We start from the raw sequence: 25,426 nt of genomic DNA on the forward strand, positions 1-25,426 counted from the left end.
GGCCTGCTGACAGCAGCTCTTTTCGTAATACCCTTGATGAAGCTACAACTTGTGCTGTTTTTTATTTCACTTTGCTGACTTCAGTTTAATCCCTTTGCCTGGTGTTTATAAAAAATATCAACACACAGGCGCAGACACACACTTTACCCTGGCACAGCTTATCTGGACAGCTGAGCCAGACAAGTTGAGAGGAGCACAACACGAATTTGACACATGTCATAAGCAAAGCACAGAATACTTCTTCTATGGATGGGCCCAACTTGTATAAGCCACAAAAAAACAAATCACTTGAGGGCAGCACGGGACAAATAGCCACCCTCCCCGCCGTCCCGCCGCCCCTTCAACCGCGCAGAAGAAGGCGCGCAACTAGGCATTATTTGAATTAAGTGCATACTTAAGCGTAATTTATTGGAAAATCCACAAGAGCCTAAGGCCCGAGGGCGGGCGAGTGCAACCATTTAGCCAACAACAGATTGTGGGCACTATATACGTAGATATACGATATATATATTTAAGCAAGCGCCAGTGGGTTTACATAAATCTATTGTTTCAAGGCAATTCCTAGTTGGCCGGCTCATTAATCTGCAGACCTAGCTGCTAGCAGCTCAACCCATCCTCTGCTGGCATTCTATCTATGTCTCTCTGGTTATACTATTTGAATAGTGCGCTTCACTGTTTGCCCAAATGTCACTCGCTTTTTCACGCGTTATCTTAATAAACCCCAGTCCGAATGGGTTGTGCGTGGGTGTGTGTGTGTGGGTGTGTGGGATATTTGTGGTTGTGGTACTGTGCTGATTGTGGCTGAGTTGCTGCCTCTTCTGGCTCTGCTGCTGTCTTCTTTTCATTAGACTTGTATACATGTCCCCGGGGCAGTGGCATCTGCTTGCTGCCCTCTTAGTTTATGGTACGAGTAACGAGTTATTGGCATGCATTGAATTTTGCTTTTGGAATTTTTGTGTGTGTGCCGGAGCCGAAGAGCCAAAGAGTAGACAATCATTGGCATGTATAGAATTTCACTGATTTATGTTTCATATGAAAACTCAAGAGAGAGCGAGTGCTGCCCCGACCGCACTCTCCTTTCCATCGATATCACCCCCCAAAGGCTGAAACTGAATCTGAGTTGGAGACTGAGAGACTGAGGCCCGTCTCCGGCTGGTGACAATGCAGTGATTACATCTTTTGAGCATTTTACCCACACACTTCCGTTTTGTCGTCTTCATCATCATCATCGCCATCCGCCATGAAAAGAAAGGCATGCCTTTGCAGCAGAAATATTTTTGTGCTAGAGAAATGATAAATTTTTGATTAAAGGCTCGGCATATGGATGGGTGGCTGCATGACTGCCTTCTGCCTGAGTTTGGCATGCCTTTGATAGGCAACTCCAAACGAACGTACAACACACTCGAAACACAAGCAAAAGGTGTTTTGATTGTTTACTATTATGACTGCCAAACGCCTAGATACCCATTGTGCATTGAAGAACTAAAACTATTAACAGAGCTATAACAGAACTATGCAAATGTTATAAGCAGCCTTATAATTACTTGTAACAGACAACAAAAACATAACATAAACATGTTAACATAATTTAAATTTATACTCCAGTTGACAATGAATATTAAAGTTATATGGCTTGCCATTTGTTAATATGAAAATTGTTGCAAATATTACAAGCAGCCTTTTACAAACTTTTAACAGACCACAAAAACTCTACTCTATTTACAGAGTGTTCTAATAGAAAAGTTAGTCTTTTGATTTATGCCAATTATCCAAAACAAATATGCATTAATTTAAAATACTCCTCCAAAAAAATGTAACTTTATAGTTACGCTACGATATGCAATTTCTTACAAGTTGTTAATAGCCTCTCAAGTCAAACTCCTCCTGCATTTCACTTTAAATGGTATATAAATACTTTGCCAAGCTTGTTAAATTACATTTGCCAAAGCAATGTTCATTGAGTTTTCGTTGATTGCCAGTTAAGAATATTTGACAGGCGCTTCCCTCGCCGCTCTTTATCTCTCTGTGATTACTCGAGTTAGAGCCAGGGCTCGTTTTCATTCATATTCTCAATCAAATTCCAGTCAATCGCTGCTGTCAGCTATCCAAATGTTAATTTAAACAATTAATTTCAACATATGGCATTGAGCGGGCCAGAGAGGGATGAGAAAGAGAGAGTGTAGTATCTTTAACATGTCAATTTGCAAATTAAATACACAACATGACAGACGAACAGGAGACAGCAGCGGGAAGTGTGCCACAAGCCGAGCAACGAGAGTGAGATGGAAATGAAAATGTTGGAATTGGAGACGGGCCTGGGAATGGGAAATGGTGGAAAGACCAGACCACACAGTGCACAAGTGCACTAAATATAGATCTGATTTGGGCAGCAGTGGAGCGTAGAGTTTGTGACTGATTTCGAGTGGAACTGAAGAACTATACGATTGAGGACCACTACTTGGAAGCAGCAGCAGCCGCAACAACATCGAAAGACAACGAAGACTGGCACAATTTCTAGACAAATTTAATTGAGCCAAAGTGCTCACTTAAGCTCTTAAATCTCTAATTGTTTGCTGTCCAGCTAGCTTTAAATGGGGGTTAAAGTAGTTCAACCAGTGGGCACAGCACAGGTTGGTGTAGAAAATGCGTAGGATTTGAAATTCCAAAGCAATTTCCAAATTCAATTAACAAATGAATAGCTCAAATGATTAGAAAAGGAATTGCCCAATCAGCATACATAATAATTCTGACTAATTTTGCTGGTTAAATAGTTGGAAAGTTACCAAAACACATGTTCTGTTCTTTTATTTTATTGCCCAGACCAGAAACAAACTAATAAGTTGAGTCATTAGCTCTTGACTCTGGGTTCTCAGTATCTACAGGTTCCTTTTTGTTATCTTCCACCAACTTTTACCCAGGGAAACATATGTTGGCAACGCAAGTTCCTATAATAATAGTTCTTCGACTAGGGTGATTAGTCTTCTTGCTGTCAGCTACTGCTACTGACAGGTGGTTTAGAAAGAAAGAAGAAAAAAAAAACAAACGTACCCTCGACAATTGTCGGCGGACTAAAGAGGACCTTTATAGCTCTTGCTTATGGTTCAAGAATGCGCGTTTCCTGAGGTCAGTTGGGGCTTACGAGTTGAAAAGTCATTATACTTATATGGTGTATCGACAAAGAAATAATATAAAATAAAACAAGTAAGAGGTTCTAGTCGGGAGATCCCGACTAGGGGATACCCTGAACCTTCTTCTTCTTCCAACATCAAATGCATATATATATTCTATTTTAGAAGCTATATGTCCAGTTTGGTGAGTCTAGCTCCTATTATTTACCAAAATTGCTCAAAAAACAGAATATCGATTTTTATTGATTGCTTGGAAACGGAGTAAGTTATCGATTATCGAATCCTCGATCTGTGCGGGAACTAGGAGCATCTACATCTAAAATTTTAAGTCTCTAGCTCTTATAGGTTCTGAGATCCTTGCGTTCATACATACGGACGGACGGACGGACGGACGGACGGACGGACGGACGGACAGACAGACGGACATGGCTAGATCGACTCGGCTATTTATGCTGATCAAGAATATATATACTTTATGGGGTCGGAGATGCTTCCTTCTGCCTGTTTAAAACATTTGGATTTCGCACAAATACAATATACCCTTATACTCATTTTTAATGGGTTCAGGGTATAATAAAAAAAAAAAACTATAGTTATTCAGATATTAAAAATTTGAACATAAATATAGATACAAATTTACAGAAAATATTTAATGTACTTCTTATTAATTCACTAACGATTTTTCATGAATGCAATAATATTTCCAAAGAAAAGAGATCATCAAAACTCTATTTGTGGCATTTAAATCTATATCAAATATCAGAAACTCATTCGAAACTTATGTTTTTATTCATTGAACAGGTGAAGTTTAAGTCGTCTAACAGAAAAATCAAGTCCTTAAAATTTTTCCACAACCCAGCAAAAATATATGTATAAGATTGTATTGCCTCACACGCACTAGGCTAATATTTTTTTTTGGCTTTCCACAAAATGCAATATTGAAAACTTTAAATACAAGCCATCAAATATCAACTGTCACATTAGCTCCAATTCAGCTCCATTTTATTTTTTATTTAAGTGATATAAAGTGTGGCATTTATACATATAGATTTATATATATGTGTGTGTGTGTGTGCGTGTGTGTGTGTCTATATATTTATATCGCAGTCCGTAGCAATTTCCTGCCATTGCACTGACATAGACACGCTTGCCGAATTTATAGATAATTTTTCATGATTTTTCTTGACATTCCTGCTTCATTCTCTCTCTCTCTCTTTCTCTTTCTGCCCGTTGCAGATGCGCGCAGCAGGTCACAGCCGAACGGAGCTCACGATGATGAAGTTGCTGGCGAGGCGTCTCTGAACTGCTGACAGCCAAGTGCCAGTGCGTATCTCAAAGATACAAAGAACAACAACAACCAGAAGAAGTCTTAGCGCATTTCCGGCTGGACGCACCTACCTAACACGAAGTGGACGGCTGGCTACCTACGCACTCGCTGCTCGTCACTCGTCACTCGTCACTTTGCCACACGCTACTCGTCACTCATCACTCGCTGCTAGACTGAGGCGCTGCCCCTGCAACTGGCCAGCTGCTATCAGTTCTGCCGTGAAGCGCGGTCGCGACGGGCTGCAAAAAAAAAGGTAAATAAAGTGAGCGCGCCGGCACAACAACAATAACAATAACAACAACAACAACGACAACAACAATAACGACAAAAAATATCGAACAACGAAACACAATCAATATATAAATAGAGAGTGCGGGAAAAGCGTGAAAAATCCGGCAAACGGTCGCCAACAATCCTTTTGCCTTGCGCAAATATTTGTGGAAACGTGATTGCTGTTGACAAAGTGGCGTCCGCATACGCACTCGATACTTTCAATTAGGCACGTTGCTTATAAATGTGCCACAATGGCGCCGCCGTCCAGGACGACGACACCGTCAACGCTGCAACCACCGACGCGTTGTAAAGCCGCAGCCCTGGCAAAGCTACTAATCCTGCCGCAGCTGCTGCCCCAGCTCCTGCTGCTAGTGTTCGCCTGTACGGCTCACGCTGAGCCGTATTCGGGCGGCTTTGGCAGCTCGGCCATTGCCAGCGGCGGCCTGGGCTCCGTTGGCATACACATACCCGGCGGAGGCGTTGGCGTCATCACCGAGGCGCGCTGCCCGCGGGTTTGCTCCTGCAGCGGTTTAACCGTCGACTGTTCGCATCGTGGATTAACGCAGGTGCCGCGCAAAATATCAGCGGATGTGGAAAGACTGTGAGTACAAAATTATTTATATATCAATATTTTTATGTGGGCTTCACATTCAAGTGGGAGCAATCCAAAAGCAAGCAAATCAACAACAACAACAACAGGAATTGTGTGAAGCACGTTTAAGTTTCACCACGAAACTCGAATGCTCTTCATATATATCTATATATCTATTTTTTATCTATATATCTTTTTAAAGTTCGCCTTCCATTGAAATATTTTCAATATCTAGCTAATGCAGATCATTTCGTTTCACTTTTAGTTTATATATTACTTTATCTTTATTCGAAGTAAGGATAGTACATATGTTTAAAGCATAGATAGATTGAGCAGAAAGATTAAATAAAGATAAACAATTCTTATAAATAAATATACCCAGCATCATATTGTTATTAGAGTTTTCACTGGGCTTTGCTAAAAATATGAAAATTTCTACATACTCCACATACTTCCTCAAATAAACATACTTGCCTTTTGCATAATTATAATTGAATATAGCCAATGTCATTTCGCACGTGGTTACAGCTATTTGTTATACTTACAAATAATTAAAAAAAAAATAAAATGAATTTTCTTTTTAAAAGACAATATTTATATTAACGGTTCTATTTTAGGGCTCAATAAAAAACGATCTTAACAAAGAATTAGGCTGGGCTATTGAAACGCAGAAACTTGTTCATTAAAGAATTCGTGAATGTCATTCAAATATCTTCGAATGCAAATGAAATACGAAAATATTTTATTATTTTATTTATTATTTATCAAAAATGTAAATAGTATAAAAAGCAAAATGCCTAAATAAATAAAGCATAAAGCCTGGGGTAAAATCTGCTCTAATAAATAAACAAATATGCGGCGTTAAAAGCAACAAAATCTTGTAACTTTAAATTCAAGGTGAAAACGTTTAGTAAACAAATCTCAAAATTATGAAGTTGAAACAATTTATTTTTCAAGTTAGTTAAATAAATAGAAATATATATAAGAAATAGGCGAGAAGTGCAAATAGACTTCATATATAAAAATTGCAGATGGTGCAAAAATAAAATTGATTTTCGCCATTTATAAAAATCGAACATGCCGAGCGATAAGACCAGTTGTGGGGCACTTACATAACGCACACTTTTCCATAGATAGGTTTGCCCTGATATGATAATCAGGAATGCAAACACAGACACAAATATTTCCATGCCCTTCTATCTGTGGTGCTATTTGCATAGCGAACTGCATGAACTAGTTTCTAGCCTTGACAATGATCTATATTGAAGTTGAAGCGTATGCCATGTTATATAAGCATTTATAGTTATATATACATAACGCCAGGCGTTCACAGCTGAACATTTCTGGTATTTGACTAGTTAAATAACAAAAATCAGCATAGATAAACAACATAGGGCAACGGGTAAAAGGCAAATAAAGCCGTGACCATTTTGTGTCGATAACTACGGAAACAAATGGACAAATGTGTCTGCAGCAGGGCCAGCGGCAAGTCGGTTAAATCTGTCTCTACGTCTGTCTGTCGTCTTGAGCTGTGTCTCCGGAGTCGTACATTAAATCGCCATTAAGTTTATTAATTGTCGCCAAAGGAGGCAACATAAGCGCATCAGCGCAGGCCTTGCAGCCGCACAGTGGAGCCTTTTCATATATTTCGTTGCGAAAATTTACACTGACATTAGACATTGTCTTAATTCCAAAAGTATCTGAACGGGAATTACTGCCAAATCGGAGTCGAACGGTTCTTAATACTTAATTTGTGATGAACTCCACTTGCTTATCCCCTGGTGGTACCTGACCGGGCCGTTGGCTACTCTTCTGTGCCCCTGTGGCACAGGGTCGTACGGATTGACCACTCTCCTATGCCCTTAAGGTACCTCACTGGGCCGATTGGCTACCCTGCTAACCTCCCTTGGCTACTCGCTTATAGCTCGGTGGTACGAAAAACGGCGACTAGCCCCAGATTGACCACCCTGCTAACCTCCCGTGCTATAACGCCGAGTTCATTGGCTACTCGCTTACTCGTAGCCGCCCCGGTAATGCATGGTCGAGCCTATAGCCATTCTTCAGTGCCCCGGACGACGTACCAATTGACCACTCTTCTATAATCTGATGGCAGTGCCAATTGACCACCATGCTAACCTTCGGTGGAAGAACACCGGGCTAATTGTCTCCTCGCTCATCCCCCGTTCTTACGATGCCGTGCCAATTGGTCAGACTTCTATCTGCTGGTGGTACAATTGCATTTATTCAATTTGCCACAAACTTTGATTATTTGCGGTTCAATGCCGCCCCACTGTGCGGCCGCGTCCACTCTGGCAATTGTTGCATGCAACTTGCAAACGGGCAAATGCATTAAGCCAACGTCTGCGTTCGCGGACGCCACATAAATTAACGCGCCGGCAATTAGCAAGTGTATGCAAAATGCCACAGAGCAGCGCCCCAAACGCAACGACCCGCATCGCACCGCCCCCGCCCCCATCAAATCAAGCCCCAACAGACCTGTAGACCGCTGCGCAGCGACCTCAAAAGCGGCAGTTGCAGCCGCTGCTGCTGCTGCTATTATTGCTGCTGTTGTTGTTGTTGTTGTTGCTTTTTCTCTACATAAATTAATAACAGATATCAACGTCGGGAAACAACAACAAGAACAACAACACCATGAACATAGCCCAGTTATAAGCAGTCAGGCGCCCCGAACAGTCAAATAGCGCTCAGGGACACATTTGTTTTATGCAAAAACGAGCGAGAAAAAAAAAGAAAAATTATACGACAACAAAAACAAAAAAGCGGTGGAGAAAAATGAAAAATGAAAAAGCAAATGCAAAAACAGAAACAGAAAACATATCAACGTGCACGGCATATTTGCATTTTAAAATACCAAGCTCGTGTCAGGCACAGGGTGTTTCACGGTGCGCTGCGGAAAAGTTGTTATGGGAAAACCAGAAAACTGACCGACTGACAGATTGCAGATTGAAGACGGAAAAGAACCGAATGGGGAAGCAAATGACACACAAATAGGAAAACTCACTTGAAAATGAATAAAAGTAAATTGAAAAACTATGAAATGCGCAGAAATGTGGTTGCAAACGCAACATGTTTAAAGAACTTACGAAAATAAATACACAAAAAGGCAAAGGTAACAAAAAAAAGTGGTTGAAATATGAGTACTACTTATAAGGAAATTAATTGAAAGACGAAACATGAGCTACGCAAATGCGCGAAGGGGGGCACATACTTAAAAATATGATTGACAGTTTGATTTAAAAACCATAAAGGAAAAAGGAAAACGTATTCAGAACTTATGCGGCTCAAGTATTTTAATGAATATTTATGGCGAAGAGGTGGAGATTCAAATACGATACAGCAATTGAAAATAATCTTTACATAAGCGGGTTTTAACTAGGTGGCTGCATATTAAATTGATTTTGAAGCGAACAATTATATTTTGTTTATACTTTTGATTTATCTTCAATAAAGCTAGCATTGTTAGAGAACTGGAAAGAACTGTTGAATTGAATTGAATATAATGTGATCATAATATAATATTATTATATTATTTATCAAAAAACTATACAATATAACATATTAATAAAATAGAAATTCTATATTCTATTTGCAATAAGCAAACAATAAATTTATTAGATAAACGAAATATATTTAACATGGACACAAATCTTATAGCATACATCAAATCGTATTCAAAATGGGATTATTATTTTTAAATATATTATTTAATAACAATTTGATGTTTTCTTTTTATATTTTCTATTTTAAATGCCAAATGAATTCAATTTGAGGTAGTAAAACGGGTCCTACTTGGTTTTCCTTTACAATCAGCATTTTCCTTGTGCCGTGAGCATTTCCGCATGTTAATTTATTTGCATTTATTTAATTATAGTATAGCCCCTGCAACACACATAAAAATTACGCGAATAAAGTAAACCCTTCATTAGAAATATAATAAGAGCCTGTCGAAAGGCTTTGCTCAACTAGTCAGGCAGCATTAATTAAAGGATTCTTTTAGACATTTTAATTGATGTGACGTTAATGACTGACTGCATACATACATAAAAAGAACTGTTTATATTGGCCATGATAATCATCAGTTAAGTTGAGTCACCCTAATGCGAACATAGGCTCCATGTGGAACTAGCAGAACACACACACACACGCGCACAGGCCGTGCTTCGTGTGTGCACATCAAATATTGAACATGCCCACAACTATTGGCAGGCAGGCGGGCACTAGAATAGCAAAAACAATGCTCAAGCGCAAAACTGGGGCCAGGGCAAATGTAGCCCAGCCCCAGCCTAGAACCAGACCAGTGTAGCCAAATGCCGTTTCAAAAAAGTAGCTGAATCTAATGTTAAAATAGCTAAATGTTAGCGGGAACTTTTCAGCGTAGCCAAGAACTAGCCAAATCAGCTTAGATTCCCAAATACTTCCCGCTGACAAACTTCACAAATATACTAATTTAGCTATAAAATAGCTATATTTACAACACTGAAAGCCAGAGCAGGCCCCAGTCAAGCCGACTTGCCATTTAATTACACAGCAGCGACAGGGCTATGTAAATGGGCATAGTTACTGAGTGAAAGAGATAGAGAGAGAGAGTGACAGAGAGAGAGTGAGAGAGGGCGAGTAAGAATGAGAGGGAGGATAAAATTAGAATGGAAGCTTAGCCGGCTGTCTGTCAGTCAGTCGGGCAGACACCCACACGTTTTATACAATAGACACGAAAACCGTTTTGCATATATAATTTTGGCCCAGGTCAAAACGAACTCCATGGCCTAACCCAAGCGAGCTTAACCCCAATTTGTGCTCAAGAACCCTTTCACACCTCAAAAATTAAAACAAAAACCAAAAAAGAATGGAATACAAAAAGGTGAGCCTAATTTATAGCTGCCAAAATCTTCAAAGACAGGCAGACAATCAAAGCAAAAAATAAATATAAATGAAACGAGCAACTGGAGCTGAAATCTAATTGGACCCTCAAAAACCTACAAAGCTTTTTTCTTGGCCAATTTGTGAATGCTTCGAAAGATTTAATGAACTTAAATGTTAAATGCTATATGCTAAATGTTTAATTATAACGCAGCGCCCAAAAACGGCAATAGAAAAAAGTTAAGCACACACAAACGCAAACGACTTGAAAAAAAAGCTTACGATTATTATAATTATTTTGAAAATATTTTGAAAAATGTCTAGCAATTAGAAGAGACTTTTGTGTTGTTGTTTTATTTTATTTTTTATTTTTTTTTTTTTGTGTTATTTTTATTGTCTTTTGTTTTAAGTCTTTGTCGTATCGCTGTGGGTCCATGTAATCAGTTGAATCTAAGCAAGAGATGCCCACATCTTGCCAAGATATTAAGCTCATTAAAAACTTTGCTGGTGTGTGTAGCAGCTTGGGCCTGGGCTTAAATGTACACTGCGCGTACGTAAATCAATTTTAAAGGAATGAATTTCGTACTTGGAATTTCAATGAACTTACTTTATCCATAAACCTGACCAGTTATGCAAAAGACCAGCCGACGCGAAGCATATTTATTTAAAAAATGTGAAAACCTTTGAAATAAAATCAATTATGACTGTTTCCCCAAAGTTTCGACAAGAGATCGCATTTGAAATGAATTATTATATCTTCTTTAATCTGGAATTTGCTACTATTAAACATTTCTTTCTTTATAGTGTATTTCCTACAATTAGTTTTTTCTTACTTAATCAGTAATTTAATTATCAATGAAAAAGTTCCATTTCTACAAAATTGACCAGGGACAGAGAAACTACCTGAAAATGTATAAAATTAACCCACAGTAGCTTTGTCACAGACTATCGATATATCGCGATATATCGATAACTTGGTCGATATATATCGATACGTCGTATATCGATAACTGTGCAGCTGTAGTTACTTATTTTTATTTATTTATTTATTTTATTTTGATTTTTAATTTGACTTGACTTTTCTCTTATTAATTTGCATCTTGTTGATTCAAAATTTTGCTCAGTGTAGCCGCTCATCGGCAACTTGATGGGAGTTTCATTAAGGCTTAAGCTGAAAAATATTTCTCGTTTGTGGCTGCGGCTCTGGGCCCAGACTGAAGGTCTTACTACCTGTTGTTGTTAGCTCTTGCCGCTCTTGGCTCTTGGCTGCCAACCTTACTCAAAAAGCAGCTGAGCTCTAGCTGAAGCTGAGGCACAGGCACAACGAGTTGTTGTAGTTGTTTTTGTTGCTGCTGCTGTTGTTGTTGTTGTTGTTGGTGGCTGCGCATGCGCACACGGTCTGTGGCTCTTTTCAGGTATTTTGTATCTCTTAGGTTGCATTTCATTGTTATGACATCTACAGGTAACAAATTTTCTGTATCTTTGTCCGTCTGTCTGCGCCACCATAAAAACAAGTAAAAATAAGGTATGTTGCAGTCGGGTGTAACCGACTGCTAAATACTTGTTTACGGTTTAAATATAGATTTTTTCGATTCGTTGTGGAGAACGTATAGACCTTAATCTAAAGTTCGACATTCTAGCGCTAAGAAAGACATTGATCTCTTGAGAAGATATAGATTTTTGCAATTGGGGGACCAAGTTTTTGAATCAATATTACAAGGAGGTGTCCATTTTGACTAAAATTGGAGGAATATAAAGTTTTATGAGGGCTAACGAAATATTTTCGCACGACATATCTCCGCTGTTCTATAAACGAAAGTATTATAACTATGCTATGTTGCTATTAAACGACGGAAGTATGTCGCTATGTTTTACATATATCTTCAAAATTTCAAAAGCCCAGCATCACGAGCAGTAGAAAACCAATATACCCTTCACACTTTGTGAACGGGTATATATGAAACAGGTTTTCTTCCTGCGCCTGTGCGTTCCATGCGCATGTTAAATGATTAAATATCATATTTTTGTTATCAGACAAAAGGCTGCGTTTTCAGCATCAGCAACAGCCACAGCATCCCCCCTATCTCGCTCGTTGCCCCTCTCCCTCTTTCTCTCCCTCTCTCGGCGAATGCATCTGCATCTGCTCCAGCTGCTTGCCTTCATATCTCAGATTGTTGTAGTTGTTGTTGTTGATCGTGCGCCTTGTCTTACAAGCAATTAAAATTATTATCGCCGCGCACATGGCTCAGCATTAGTCCAGCTGATTCCGATTAGCGAGCTACTTGGTTTGCTGCAACATAATTAAAGACAATCCCTAATCGAAAGTTAAAATCTCTTAATTGTGTTTTCTCTTTCTCTTTCATTTTTCATTTCCAGCGATTTGCAGGGCAACAATTTGACCGTGATATATGAGACGGACTTTCAGCGCTTGACCAAGCTGCGAATGCTGTAAGTAGAAGTTGTTTGCTTTTGGTTTTTATTTAATTACATAGCTGGCAATAATTTATACATATTTATGAATAATTAATTGTAATTTCGAGCTTTTAGCCATGTTTATTAGTTTACTATAAGACTACAAGTATAATTCTTAATTATAAAATAGTATCACAACAAATTATGGGAAAGCTTAGATATATGATTTAAAAAACCGCTTTAATTCAGGGCCAGAAGAGACGTATTCCAAATTGCGTTACAATTACAGCTGTTTCTTAACTTTTGCCAAAAATGTATCATTTCGCAATGCAAAATATTGCATGCAAATTGACACCAAATGTCACGATAACGTTAAGCATAAATTTGAACAGTAAATTGAAATTGAAAGTTTGTGCAAAACAGGTCTCACAACATGTGTATCTACTGTACGCGGATAGGCAACAATTTATTCGTATTTTGCAATACGCAATATGCGCTAGTTACAAGACATCAACAACAAATTCTAAGTTAACTCGAGAATGATACGAATCTGATAAAAGAATGTGATATAAATGGATAAGTTAACAAGTATTCAGCGAAAAACTTCACATATTTAGAGCTAATAAACATAGTTCACGCGGGTTACGAAAGCTTACATTATATATCTGGGTCTTGGAATTGTAGTCAAGTACCTTATTAAGATAAAGGTTCTAGGTTGAAAGTGGTGATGTGGTTCCCTACACTGCGGCATCAGAATAAGTCATTTTTGATCTAAGTCAAGAAATTTTCAAATGCATCTAACCTTTCCTTCCCTAACCTAACCAGAGGTAACCTAAGCTATCCGAACCTCACTTAATCAAATCTAAGCTCATTTAACCTAATCTAACCTAACCTCATTTAACCATAGGTAACCTAAGCTCACCTAACCTAACGTAACCTAGCCTAACCTAACCTAACCTCATTCAACCTAGCCTAGTCTAACCTAACCTCACTTAACACAGTCTCACCTAATCTAGCCTAACCTTAAGTTCTGAAATATTTATGTTATAGATCTTTACGTATATATTCCTATATCTTATTCACGCTAGTGACGAAAGCTTAGTTTTAAAATCGAAAACCCGAATCTTAAAATCTTGTAAACTTTTAAAACAACAACTTAAACTAACTGTTCTTAATATGTTATCATTATTTATATTTCCACAAATCATATTCTAATACTTATATGTATTGTTATTTATCTTTATTCTACAGTCAATTGACGGACAATCAAATACATACCGTTGAGAAGAATGCACTGCAAGATTTGGTTTCGCTGGAGCGACTGTAAGTAGAGATCTGTGCATATTTCACATGTTGGGATAGTAAACCAATCGAAAGAGTTGCTAATTTGATGCTAGTGCATGAGATTTTTCAAACTAATTCACTTTTTAACTAACCAAATTTGCTGCTCTTTATTGACCTAGATACACATAGCTTGTAGCTATACAAAAAAAAAATGAAAATCATAATAATAATATATATACTTATATGAAATACTATCGTGCAAAATTCGATTTAGTTGTTGCGATACTTTGAGTTTTGAGTTTAACTTGTTTGTATCTTTTTTCTTGTTTCGTTTTATGCATATCTCTCTACTTTCGTTGCGTTTCGTTTTGCGTATCTAATATGCTCGTACACCAAAACAAAAAAATACCAAAATAAAAATACCAAAACAAATTACCAAACACTTCACTCTATAAATCAGACGCCTAAACAACAATCGACTTAAGGCAATACCTGAAAACTTTGTGACAAGTTCAGCGAGTCTTTTGCGATTGTAAGTAATCAACGTAGTCATGTAGCGACTTTTTATATATAAAATCTACTTACCTACATATAGTATGTAGCAGTATGTAGCCCCAATAGATAACAAACACTTACTGACTCTCAAATACTTCCTCTTCCTGCCTGCCTGCCTGCCTGTCCGCTGACTCCACCTGTCTGCTTGCCTGCCTGCCGCCTGCCGCCTGCCTGGAACCTCACCTCAACTTGCAGGGACATCTCGCACAATGTCATCACAACGGTCGGCCGGAGGGTCTTTAAGGGCGCCCAGTCGCTGCGGAGCCTACAGCTGGACAACAATCAAATCACATGTATGGATGAGCATGCCTTTAAGGGATTGCTGGAGCTGGAAATACTGTAAGTGTTGGACAATGCAGTTAGGGATGGACAAACATGGGTGCGCTCTGATCATTAAAGAGTTCAAATCAATATCAGTGTTGACTCATGCTAGTTAAATCACAACTAACAACTGGAAATGACAAGAAGTGTAAATTAGTGTTGTTTAATTAAAGTAGACAAGAGTCCATAAGTGCTGTAAAATGGCAAACAACTCATTTAGTGTTGAATGAAAATTTGTTCCAAGCGTAAAGTTTCCAAGCAGCCTTAAGAATGATGCTCGTATGTTTTTGCCCATCCCTAAGTTCAGCTTGGCAAAGAGCCAAAGATGCATTCACTTGATAATGCAATAATGCAACTTATTTTCCACAACCTAACTCTTAACCAATCTCCCTCTCTCTCTCCCCCTCCCGACCGCTTCCCTGCTTCTCCTTCTATTTTCCTTTCGCACAGCACACTCAATAACAATAACTTGACCGCTCTGCCGCACAATGCCTTTGGGGGATTGGGAAAATTGCGAGCGCTGCGCCTCTCGGATAACCCGTTCGCCTGCGACTGCCATTTGTCCTGGCTGTCGCGCTACCTACGCAGCGCGCCGCGCCTCGCTCCCTACACACGCTGCCAGTCGCCGTCGCAGCTGAAGGGCCAAAACGTGGCGGACCTGCACGATCAGGAGTTCAAATGCTCAGGTATGGTACCACATGACAGTTTCCACACAGATCGTACGCTACGGGCGGCACAGCCACCCCAAAAATGGACAAATGTCGTGGGGCCTCGTAAGCCGTATGCCAAATTAATTAGTTTTATATGCCAGTCGAGCGAGCGGACGGGCGGGCTCACACAAAACAAAGCATTGTAAATCATAAGCAGTCATATGAGGGCACGCCCCCGCTGTGACGCCCACTCCAACAACAATAACAACAACAGGCAGCAAAGTGAACAAGCGGATATTAAGGAAGGGAAGTGGGGGGCATCATCATCATCATCGTGTGTTTGCCAAAAACGTTTAACGCCGTCATCGCTTGCTTGATTGGGATGCAGATGCTCTGAACGATGCTGCGGGCACCGAATCAGCATTTGGAAAGCCGCCTCCCCAATGGATCCGACTACAAGCTCAAAACTCCAAACTCTGGCGTTCAATGAAGCGGAAAATGTGCGCCAAACGATGCCATGAAACAAGTTTCTTCCATCCATTGTACTTGTTATGCTCTACGGCATAAAGAGTTGCTCTGTTCAGTCAGTCGGTTGGGTATTTAAGCTGGCCATAAGGAATGTTTAATGAGGCGTTTATTTGATTTGATTCGATTTGATTTGATTTAGGTTTATGTTTATTGCCTGCCCTTTGACACATTTCATTATTATTGATTGAATTTAGTTGGGACTTGAGCTTAATGGCTGCACATTTACTGTTATAGCTTGGGCATAGTTAAAAGAAGATTAAGTTCGCAGTGGAGAAAGATTCTAAAAACGAATGATAATAGTTCAGGCCAGTCGAAAAGTTAAGAGAGAAAAAGAAAAAAAATCAGTACGCTTCCAATATACCGGAATATATCAGAAGACGCCTGTAAATAAATACTCTTAAGATCTGTGTCTCTTAGATGCCAAAAAGTTGACATAGAGTATATGAAATTCGTTAGGTTAGTTCAACTTGAGTTTTCTTAGCTTGTTGTTGACTTTCGTTTTGTATACAAAATGCTATGGAATTATGTGGGTAAACATTTATGACCAGCGGCAGCTGTGGCTCCAGTTGTAGCTGTGCCAACCGCCGCATCTTGGCGCGCTGCAGTAGCATTCATAATTACGTGGTTTGCCGCTGCCGCTGCTGCTGCTGCTGCTGCTGCTGTGGATCAAATCAAAGCCAAGAGTGGCTCTGACTGGCTCTTGTGCTGAATGAATCGCTGTGCACAGGCAGCTAAATATGTTCAGTTTGCTTTACACTTGCCACTTGCCGCTTGCCACTTGCAGGTCTTACCGAGCATGCGCCAATGGAATGCGGCGTGGAGAACAGCTGCCCCCACCCGTGTCGCTGTGCCGATGGCATTGTCGATTGCCGTGAGAAGAGTTTGACGAGTGTGCCCGTTACGCTGCCGGATGATACAACCGAACTGTAAGTTTAAGCACATGGCTAAAAAAAAAAAATGAAAATCTAGCCGCATGTTAATTCTTGTCTTTTCGTTTTTGCAGCCGCCTGGAGCAGAATTTCATCACTGAACTGCCAGCGAAATCCTTCTCCAGCTTTCGTCGACTGCGACGCATCGATCTGTCCAACAACAATATCTCGCGCATAGCACACGATGCGCTAAGTGGCCTAAAGCAGCTAACCACGCTGTAAGTAGACGGCACATTAGCAACAAGTAGCTGTTGCCAACAAAATGTGCAGTCGCTTCGCTAAGTGTGCGTGTGTGTGTACCTTTGAAGTGGTGTCAGTCCGTCAAACACTCCTGACAGCCACTGGTGGGCCTAAGGGTCTGAGCCCAGGATTGAGGGGCTAATCGGCCTATGCTAAGCGTTGGCAACACCGCAAGTCATCAGATTACCTGTGTTGGCCACAATGTGCCCCCACGTGTCTCTCTCTCTCTCTCAGTGTGTGTGTGTGTGTGTGTGTGTGTGTGTGTGTGTGTGTGTGTGTGTGTGTGTGTGTGTGTGCCAAACCAGTTGCCGCCCGCAATGACAACAACACGAATCCACCGCAACAACAACAACAAAAAACAACCGGGACAACAGGCAGGCAGCACATGCTCTGCCCGCCTGAATTTTTTTTATTTGTGCTCTATTCATTATGCCATTGTGTAGGGTATTTTCATTTCGTCAGAGAATATGTAATGAATAGAATTGGGTAAATTAAATTCTTGATACGGTCGAGTCGTTATAGCCATGCCCGTCTGTCTGTGTGAAACTACAAGAAACTTCATGTTTTAAATATATATTGTTTTCTTTTTTTCGATATCTCCTTGCTTTTTCATAATATCGATCATTTTATATCCATCCTTTTTCATAGTATTGATAAGCATCGATGTTGATAAACGATTTCTTTTTAACATAACTTGAAGATTATTCAAGCTAGATAAACTCAACATTTTGGAGACCTCCTTCCAATCATCTTAACATTGCGAAAATACGCACATTTGGGTGTCACACTTATACATTAAAGGTTTCTTTGAGATCGGACAATAAGCTCCGATTCTATACAAACAATTGACTGCGCAGTGAGCGGCGTGTTTGCGTGTGTATGTGTGTGTCTGTTTGTGTGCTTAAAAGAAAGCTGGAAGTGTTGTAAAGTTAACTAGGGTATCTCGTAGTCGAGCACGCCCGCCTAGACCATGCTTTACCTCTTTTCTTGATTGTTTTCTTTTTGTGCTCTGATTTTTTTTACTTTTATTTTTGTCGCTTTCAGTGTGTTGTATGGCAATAAAATAAAGGATTTGCCCTCGGGCGTATTCAAAGGACTTGGCTCGCTGCAGCTGCTGCTGCTGAATGCCAACGAGATCTCCTGCATACGCAAGGATGCCTTCCGCGACCTGCATAGCCTCAGTTTGCTCTCGCTCTACGACAACAACATACAGTCGCTGGCTAATGGCACATTCGACGCCATGAAGAGCATCAAAACGGTGTAAGTACCACGCCCCCGAACACCCAAATGCCCACGCCCTTTGCGCACTAAGCCCTCCACCTACCCCCACCCACTGCCCCCTTCCCAACCACCCGCCCAGCCATTGAGACGCTGGCTTTGGCATGGCTTGCCGAGTGCATGTTGCAAGTGGGGAGACGCCCCTAAGAACAGCCTTTGCATGGAGGAGCACGGAGCACCCAGGCACTTTGGTGTTAAACCTCTGAAGTGCATTTAGCAGTTGCTTTTGACTTGGCAGCAACAGCGGCGCGCGTTGACATTTGTTTAACAGCCAAACAACATCGGCAAACGCCTTTTCTATGGCCCATCCAGTAATATCGGCTGTGAACCGTAAAGATGTGCCACGAACAAAAGATGGTACGCTTTCTGTAGGCCAAACGGTGAAGAGGGGTTCCTGTGGGTGGCTAGGAGAGGGGCAGGTTTGAGCATCGATAAATGCGCTGACTTTAAGTGCTCTGTGCGGTTCTTAAGATGGTATACGACACGCTTGAGTGGGTTAAGTATTTGTCAGGGTTGTCAACTTGAAAGCAAAAAAAAAAAAGAGAAAAACTAAAGAAACAAAGCCTTACAGTAGCTTCTTTTAAAAACAAGTTTTAAGTAGTTCTGGTTTTCTTTTCCCCTAGAGAAGTCTGTCAAAGTTTTTAATATTTGGGAATATTTATGAAAAAGAAGGAAACATGACATTGCAGAAATAAAAAAACAATACTGAAAGGGACTTACTTGAAACAACTGCAACCCACCACCCAATGATGTTATTAAATGTGTCTTTTTAAATATTTTATTTATATCATATTGTATTAAACATATTTTGAAACTTTGCTAGAAAAATGTGTATAGTTGAGCTTTAGCTGAAGGAAAACGTAGAGTTCTGATTCATTCTAAGATGGGAGTTATAAGATCTTGGCTGATAAGCATACAAACCAAGTTTAATGTAGATTTAAAATAATATATATTAAAAGAAAATTTAGAGAAAGATAAAAGCTTAGAATTTAGGGATTATGCTTTAAGTTGTAAAAAAAAAGATTAATTCAAGATATTGCGTTTTTAATAAGCGTATAAAAAATGTTTTTCTCTAAATACAAAAAGTTTTCTATATAGGCAATTTATTCTTGAAGAGAGAAAGGTCTTGAAAATTTAAAAAAAATTTCGCTGAAAGCAAATGAAAGTTTTAAAATAATTTCTTCATTAATCTATCGGAACTACGGTCCCATATTTATTTAAAAAACAAGCAGTTTTTTGACATTTGCAAAACAAATATTTTCCATATTTTTAGGATTGCAAATAGAACAAAATTTTCACATTAATCCATCTTAATCCGGCTCATACTTTTTATAAAGATTACCCGATTTCTGGATGCCAACAAGCTGTTTTTTTTTCCATTTTCTTAATAGTATTTCTTAAATAGAAAATTTAATTTCTGGCTATAAACCCTTTAAAAGGTCATCTTTATGAAAATAAAAATCGTTCCTTAATTAAAACAAACTGTTATATTTGTTGCAAATATATAACTTTTAGCGAATTTTAGTTGTTTAATTACAAGATGATTTAAGCTAACTTTAGTTGCCAGCTATTTTAACGGCGCTCTGTCAGAAGGCATTAACAGGGACAACTCTTGGGCTTGCGATTGCCTTTGAAAATAGTTTTCAAAACGTTGACGACAACAACTCCAACAACAACAACAACAACAACAAGAACAGGAAACAGCGGAAACGTTGCAGCCGCAGGGCTCGTGCACTTTTAAGACGTCTCAAGCCTCCATCCACAACAGTTTTGCCTTTCTTTGCACCCCAACCTGCCCCTTTCTTTCTTTCTCTCCCTCTTAAGCAATTCCCTACGCTCCATTCAGTACAAACGCTCAATGCTACTTTCTTGCTTTCTTTCCATTTACAACACTACAAAATATGCTTTTATACATACGTATCTTTATATATATATATATATGTATTTGTATAGACATTTGGCCAAGAATCCTTTCATTTGTGACTGCAATCTGCGCTGGCTGGCCGACTATTTGCACAAAAATCCCATAGAGACAAGTGGAGCACGCTGTGAGTCACCGAAGCGGATGCATCGCCGGCGCATTGAATCGTTGCGCGAGGAGAAATTCAAATGTAAGTGCGCCCGTCGGGCACAAGACAAGAAAAAGAATATGTCTTAACTTTGCTGGCCCGCCCACAACCCACACCACCCCACCCCACCCACCACACCCACTCACCCAAACCACTTGACAATTGTGTGCAGGTTCCTGGGATGAATTGCGCATGAAGCTATCCGGCGAGTGTCGCATGGACTCGGACTGCCCGGCCATGTGCCAGTGCGAGGGCACAACCGTTGATTGTGCGGGACGCGGTCTCAAGGAAATACCACGCGACATTCCATTGCATACCACAGAGCTGTAAGTTACCAAGTCAACTCATAGAATACTTAATACCATAAATTATAATAAGTGCTATCCTCGCTAAATGGTCGCCCCTTAAGTTAGTTCTTAACATTTTTGTGAACAAATTCAAATTTACTTGAACTTATGTTTCATAGTTAAGTGGACTTAAATGTGGAGCACAAATCAAATATAATAACGCAACATTTTTCAATTAAGAAATCCAGCAACACTCTGTAGATATTTCGGATATTAAGCTGGCGACTTTCTAGAAAAAGGTTCAACTTAAGTATTAAGAACTTACAAAATTGATAAAAAAGATAAAAACAAACGAATTCTTATAGATCAGCTTTTGTTTCAAAAAAAGAAGTGAATCCTGTACCTACTTATGCCAAAGGTTCGACTCTCCGGAATCTTATAATATATATATATTTAATATATATATATTTAACTTGTATTTGAACCTGCGACCCACCAAATAATCTCTTTGCGCAAGAAAATTATAAACAACAACTAAAATGTTTTTAAATTCTTAAACTAATACATTTTAACTAAAAAATTCTAAAATATTTAAAATTGGTAAACTAAAAAACCTATTACTTATTTTATCCGAAAAAGTTATTAAGTATTAATTAAAAATTTGTTTCTTGCTAGCCTACTTCTTGCTTTTAAATCTGCAATAAGCTGCTTATATATTTAACATGACCTTTAACCTGAGTGCATGTACATTTATCACAGTTTGCTCAACGACAACGAATTGGGTCGCATTAATTCGGATGGTCTCTTTGGTCGATTGCCGCATCTGGTCAAACTGGAGCTGAAGCGCAATCAGCTCACCGGCATTGAGCCGAATGCCTTTGAGGGCGCATCGCGTATACAGGATTTACAATTGGGCGAGAATAAGATTAAGGAAATCTCCAACAAAATGTTTCTCGGATTGCATCAGTTGAAAACACTGTAAGTGGATAGAATTACAAATGAAAACAAATACAGGAAAGAAACGCTATATTCGGCATGCCGAACATAAAATACCCTAAAAGACACGTGATTCATGATTTTGCAGATATGTGATCAGATTGTAATAGTTTAAAGAACGAATAAGTTTGTCAAAAACTGATCTTATTATCGATAAAGCATATGACAAAGTGATTTTGATATAAAAGAACTTCACATTAAAGCGATCATTCTTATGGCTACTATATGATATAATGGTCCGATCCGATCCGATATATCGACTTGGCTGTTGATACCGATCAGGAATATATATGGCACTTCCTTCAATGCGTTTATAGTCCGATCCGACTGATTTCGATATATATCCTCCTGCAAAAGAAAGTTGCATCTTTGTAAAATTGTATGACAGAAAACGGAGAGAAAAGTTTGCATACAAGCAGACAGAAGGGCAGGGCTATATCGACCTGGCTGTCGATACTGATCAGGAACATATATATATATATACCTTATGGCTCTTCCTTCTATGCGTTTCACCTGATATTGTAGTCCGATCCGACTTTTTTTATATTTTAAATATAATTTGTTTTCTCTTTCCATCCATTGCAGCAATCTGTATGACAATCAAATTTCTTGCGTAATGCCTGGATCATTCGAGCATCTCAACTCGCTGACGTCTTTGTAAGTATAACTCGCCCATCCCCGCACCCTTTGCCCCCTAATTGAGCAGAAATTCAAATTGCTCAGCCAGAAGTGAACTTTGTGGCATCTGATGCGTCTGCTGGCTATGCATAGCAATTAAAACTGTGCCAAGTGGCCAAGCGGTGCGGCATGCACTTCAATAGATAAATGATTTAGCTTTTGGCATTAATTGGCCGTACTCTGAAACCACCTTCGCAACGCATCGCCCCATCCTGTCCTGCCCTGGCCCGCCCTTAAATTCTCTATTACAGGGGGCAGAGGCACATAAAATGAGGTTAATGGTTTTGATTGTTCTCTGGCTGAACTTCATCTGATTGCCCGCGTCTTTCACATCAAAACAGAAGCTGCTGCGGCGGCTGTTGCTGCTGCTGCTGCTGCTGCTGCTGCTAATGTTGATGCTACTTGCTGCGGCTGTGGCTGCTGCTACTGCTGCTGCTGTTGCTTTAACAAATCAGTTTTTCTTCGTTGCATGCCACCAACTATTGTATATAATTCAATTGAACTTCAATTTATAGCAGGGCTGCCTACGATAAGAGCTACACACACGCACACACACACATATCATGGCGCTCTCCCGCTGTCTTCATGCAACCCAACTCTGTGTGTGTGTGCGGGTGTGTGTTGTGTGTGTGTTGCTCCACATTGTTGTGCACGCCTGCTGTAAATCAACCCTCACAAAACACACACACACACACATTTGTGAGTGTGCGCTGCCTTCGATGATTTAATTAATTAAAATTGAGTTCAATAAAGAGCGCAAAACCATATACAGTACAACCTCAATAAGTTGAAAAGTAGTAAAAAAAAAATAGTTCACAATAATCTGCCAAGCTTTTACACATTTGACTTCCAAATTGAGATAAATTGTAATTGCTTTTTATAAATTGATGGCAAATGGAGAATGCATTAAAATCATTTTTCAAATACATATTTCTTAAAAAAAATAATAAAGTTTTATTTTTAAATTTATTTAGTTTTTGTTTTCCCTTAAATTTGAAATTTGAAGCGTTGAATTTATATTTTGTTGACTTTTAATTGTATTTTTATTTTTAACTGGAAGTTGACATCTGGAAATTAATCGATTAATCCAATTAAACTTGTAATTAAACAAAAAATCTAGCTCAAATATTATTTTATGCATAATTTAATAGGTTTTTCATGATTTTTGAAGAAGAGAGAAGAAAAGAAATAATTGCTTGAATAGAAAACAACTCGCAAAACCAGCTCAAATTACCTTTTTAAGGAAAAAAGTTCAACTTAATTAGATTTGACTGTACACCCAAGTCGGGTGTGTTGGTTACGCGCTGGGCTGCAGGGAGGTGTTGTGGTTCGTTAGCAGCATCTAAAATTATTGTAAAATTCATTTAACTAGCTAATAAATAGCATCAATGAAAGTCATTAAGTGCTGTGCACCACACGACGCCCACATGCTCCATCCATTCAGGTGGCTGGGATGAGGCGGAGCAGGTGAAGGCGGAGGAGACCACTAGGTGCCAGGCTAAAAGTGTTAGTTAGTTGCCTGCGGCCTTTCGCACACCCGACTGCCAACGTCTGATAGCATGACAAAGCAGCATTGCTTATTAAATTAGTCTGGACTTGGACTTGTGTAACGTTCGGAATTGCCAATGTAATTTGTGAGCCATTGTTTCGTCCGCTTTCGGCCGGGCGCATAATTAAAGGCCTTATGGCACTTATGCTGCCCCCCTCACACACACGCACACACACATACAAGCTGCATGTGTGTAAGTGAAACATATGGCTCTGTCAAACAATTTGCATGCCAAAAGTGCAAAATTGGAAATAATTAATGAAACCATTCAAAGCTGCATGTGGCCAAGCTGTTATGAAATATCAGTGTGGCCATAATGCAATTACAGCTAGTGTCAATCAAATATTCAATTAAGTTAACCAGAACAGTATGCTACAATTATATGATAACAAAAGCTTTAACAGAATGTGCAGAAAGAAAGCTGTATAAATGAAATCAATAGAGCTTTCAGCTTAACGTGAGAAGAATTCGATTAATATAAATTGAATAGAACTGTATAAAATTAATCAATAGAGCTTTAAGCTGAACGTGAGTCTAGTTTGATTAATTCAAATCGTTGAGAGCTTAAGATGATTTGAAACTTAAAAACTTGTGGCATCGATCTCACTTGTATTATTATATATTTAAACATTTTATTAAGCTTTAAGCACTTATATGCTAGTATCAATCAAATAGTTTATTAAGTTAAGTAAAACAGTGTGCAACAATTACAAATTACAAAAGCTTTCACAAATACGCAAATGTGCAGGAAGAAAGCTGAATAATATCGATGACATACTTTTCTTTAAAAACTGACTAGTTGAATAAGCTTTAAGTTTAAAAGCACCTTAATTGCATTTACTCAAAACACATTTAGCCCAGATTAATTGCACTCACTCAATGCATTTAATCCCACTTAAAGCTTTCATGTGCTTTGAAAGCTCTAAGCTGGCTAATTCCCTCAGCTCAAATTAAGCTCAACAGCCCGACCAATTGAAAAATCACAGCGCATACTTGAAACTAATTGAAATAAAACGAGTGCATTTTATCTATCAATTTTGTAGGAATCTAGCATCGAATCCATTCAATTGTAATTGTCATTTGGCCTGGTTCGCCGAGTGGTTGCGTAAAAAATCGTTGAACGGCGGAGCAGCACGTTGTGCTGCCCCAGCGAAGGTACGTGATGTGCAAATCAAGGATCTGCCCCACAACGAATTCAAATGCAGCAGCGAGAACAACGAGGGCTGCCTCGGCGATGGCTATTGTCCGCCGGCCTGTACGTGCACCGGCACTGTGGTCCGCTGTTCACGCAATCAATTGAAGGAAATACCGCGCGGCATACCAGCCGAGACATCCGAATTGTATCTGGAGTCCAATGAGATCGAACAGATACATTATGAGCGCATCAGGCATTTGCGTGCACTCACCCGACTGTAAGTTTACCATACACTGCAAATGTTGCCAAGTTTCCAT

The 25,426-nt window shown here is 39.3% G+C and overlaps 1 protein-coding gene and 1 long non-coding RNA gene across 2 annotated transcripts in view; both read left to right on the top strand.

Annotated features, from left to right (window-relative positions):
• LOC115767470 overlaps positions 1-4,715 on the top strand; it is a 43,404-nt gene extending 38,689 nt beyond the window's left edge. The window contains exon 3 of the long non-coding RNA XR_004018381.1: positions 4,365-4,715. This is a non-coding gene — a long non-coding RNA (uncharacterized LOC115767470). The remainder of the gene's footprint in view (positions 1-4,364) is intronic.
• Positions 4,716-4,774: 59 nt separating this feature from the next.
• LOC115767446 (protein slit) overlaps positions 4,775-25,426 on the top strand; it is a 28,555-nt gene continuing 7,903 nt past the window's right edge. Inside the window, 14 exon segments of the mRNA XM_030711743.1 lie at positions 4,775-5,329; positions 12,575-12,646; positions 13,862-13,933; positions 14,355-14,426; positions 14,645-14,788; positions 15,221-15,456; positions 16,733-16,874; positions 16,952-17,095; positions 18,162-18,377; positions 20,349-20,506; positions 20,637-20,790; positions 21,511-21,729; positions 22,333-22,404; positions 25,018-25,386. Of these exon segments, the coding sequence (XP_030567603.1) occupies positions 4,980-5,329; positions 12,575-12,646; positions 13,862-13,933; positions 14,355-14,426; positions 14,645-14,788; positions 15,221-15,456; positions 16,733-16,874; positions 16,952-17,095; positions 18,162-18,377; positions 20,349-20,506; positions 20,637-20,790; positions 21,511-21,729; positions 22,333-22,404; positions 25,018-25,386 (2,420 nt within the window). The 5' untranslated portion in view covers positions 4,775-4,979.

Source organism: Drosophila novamexicana, unplaced genomic scaffold (assembly GCF_003285875.2).
Source record: "Drosophila novamexicana strain 15010-1031.04,08,12 unplaced genomic scaffold, DnovRS2.1 tig00001395-arrow-arrow-pilon, whole genome shotgun sequence".
Lineage (NCBI taxonomy): Eukaryota > Metazoa > Arthropoda > Insecta > Diptera > Drosophilidae > Drosophila > Drosophila novamexicana.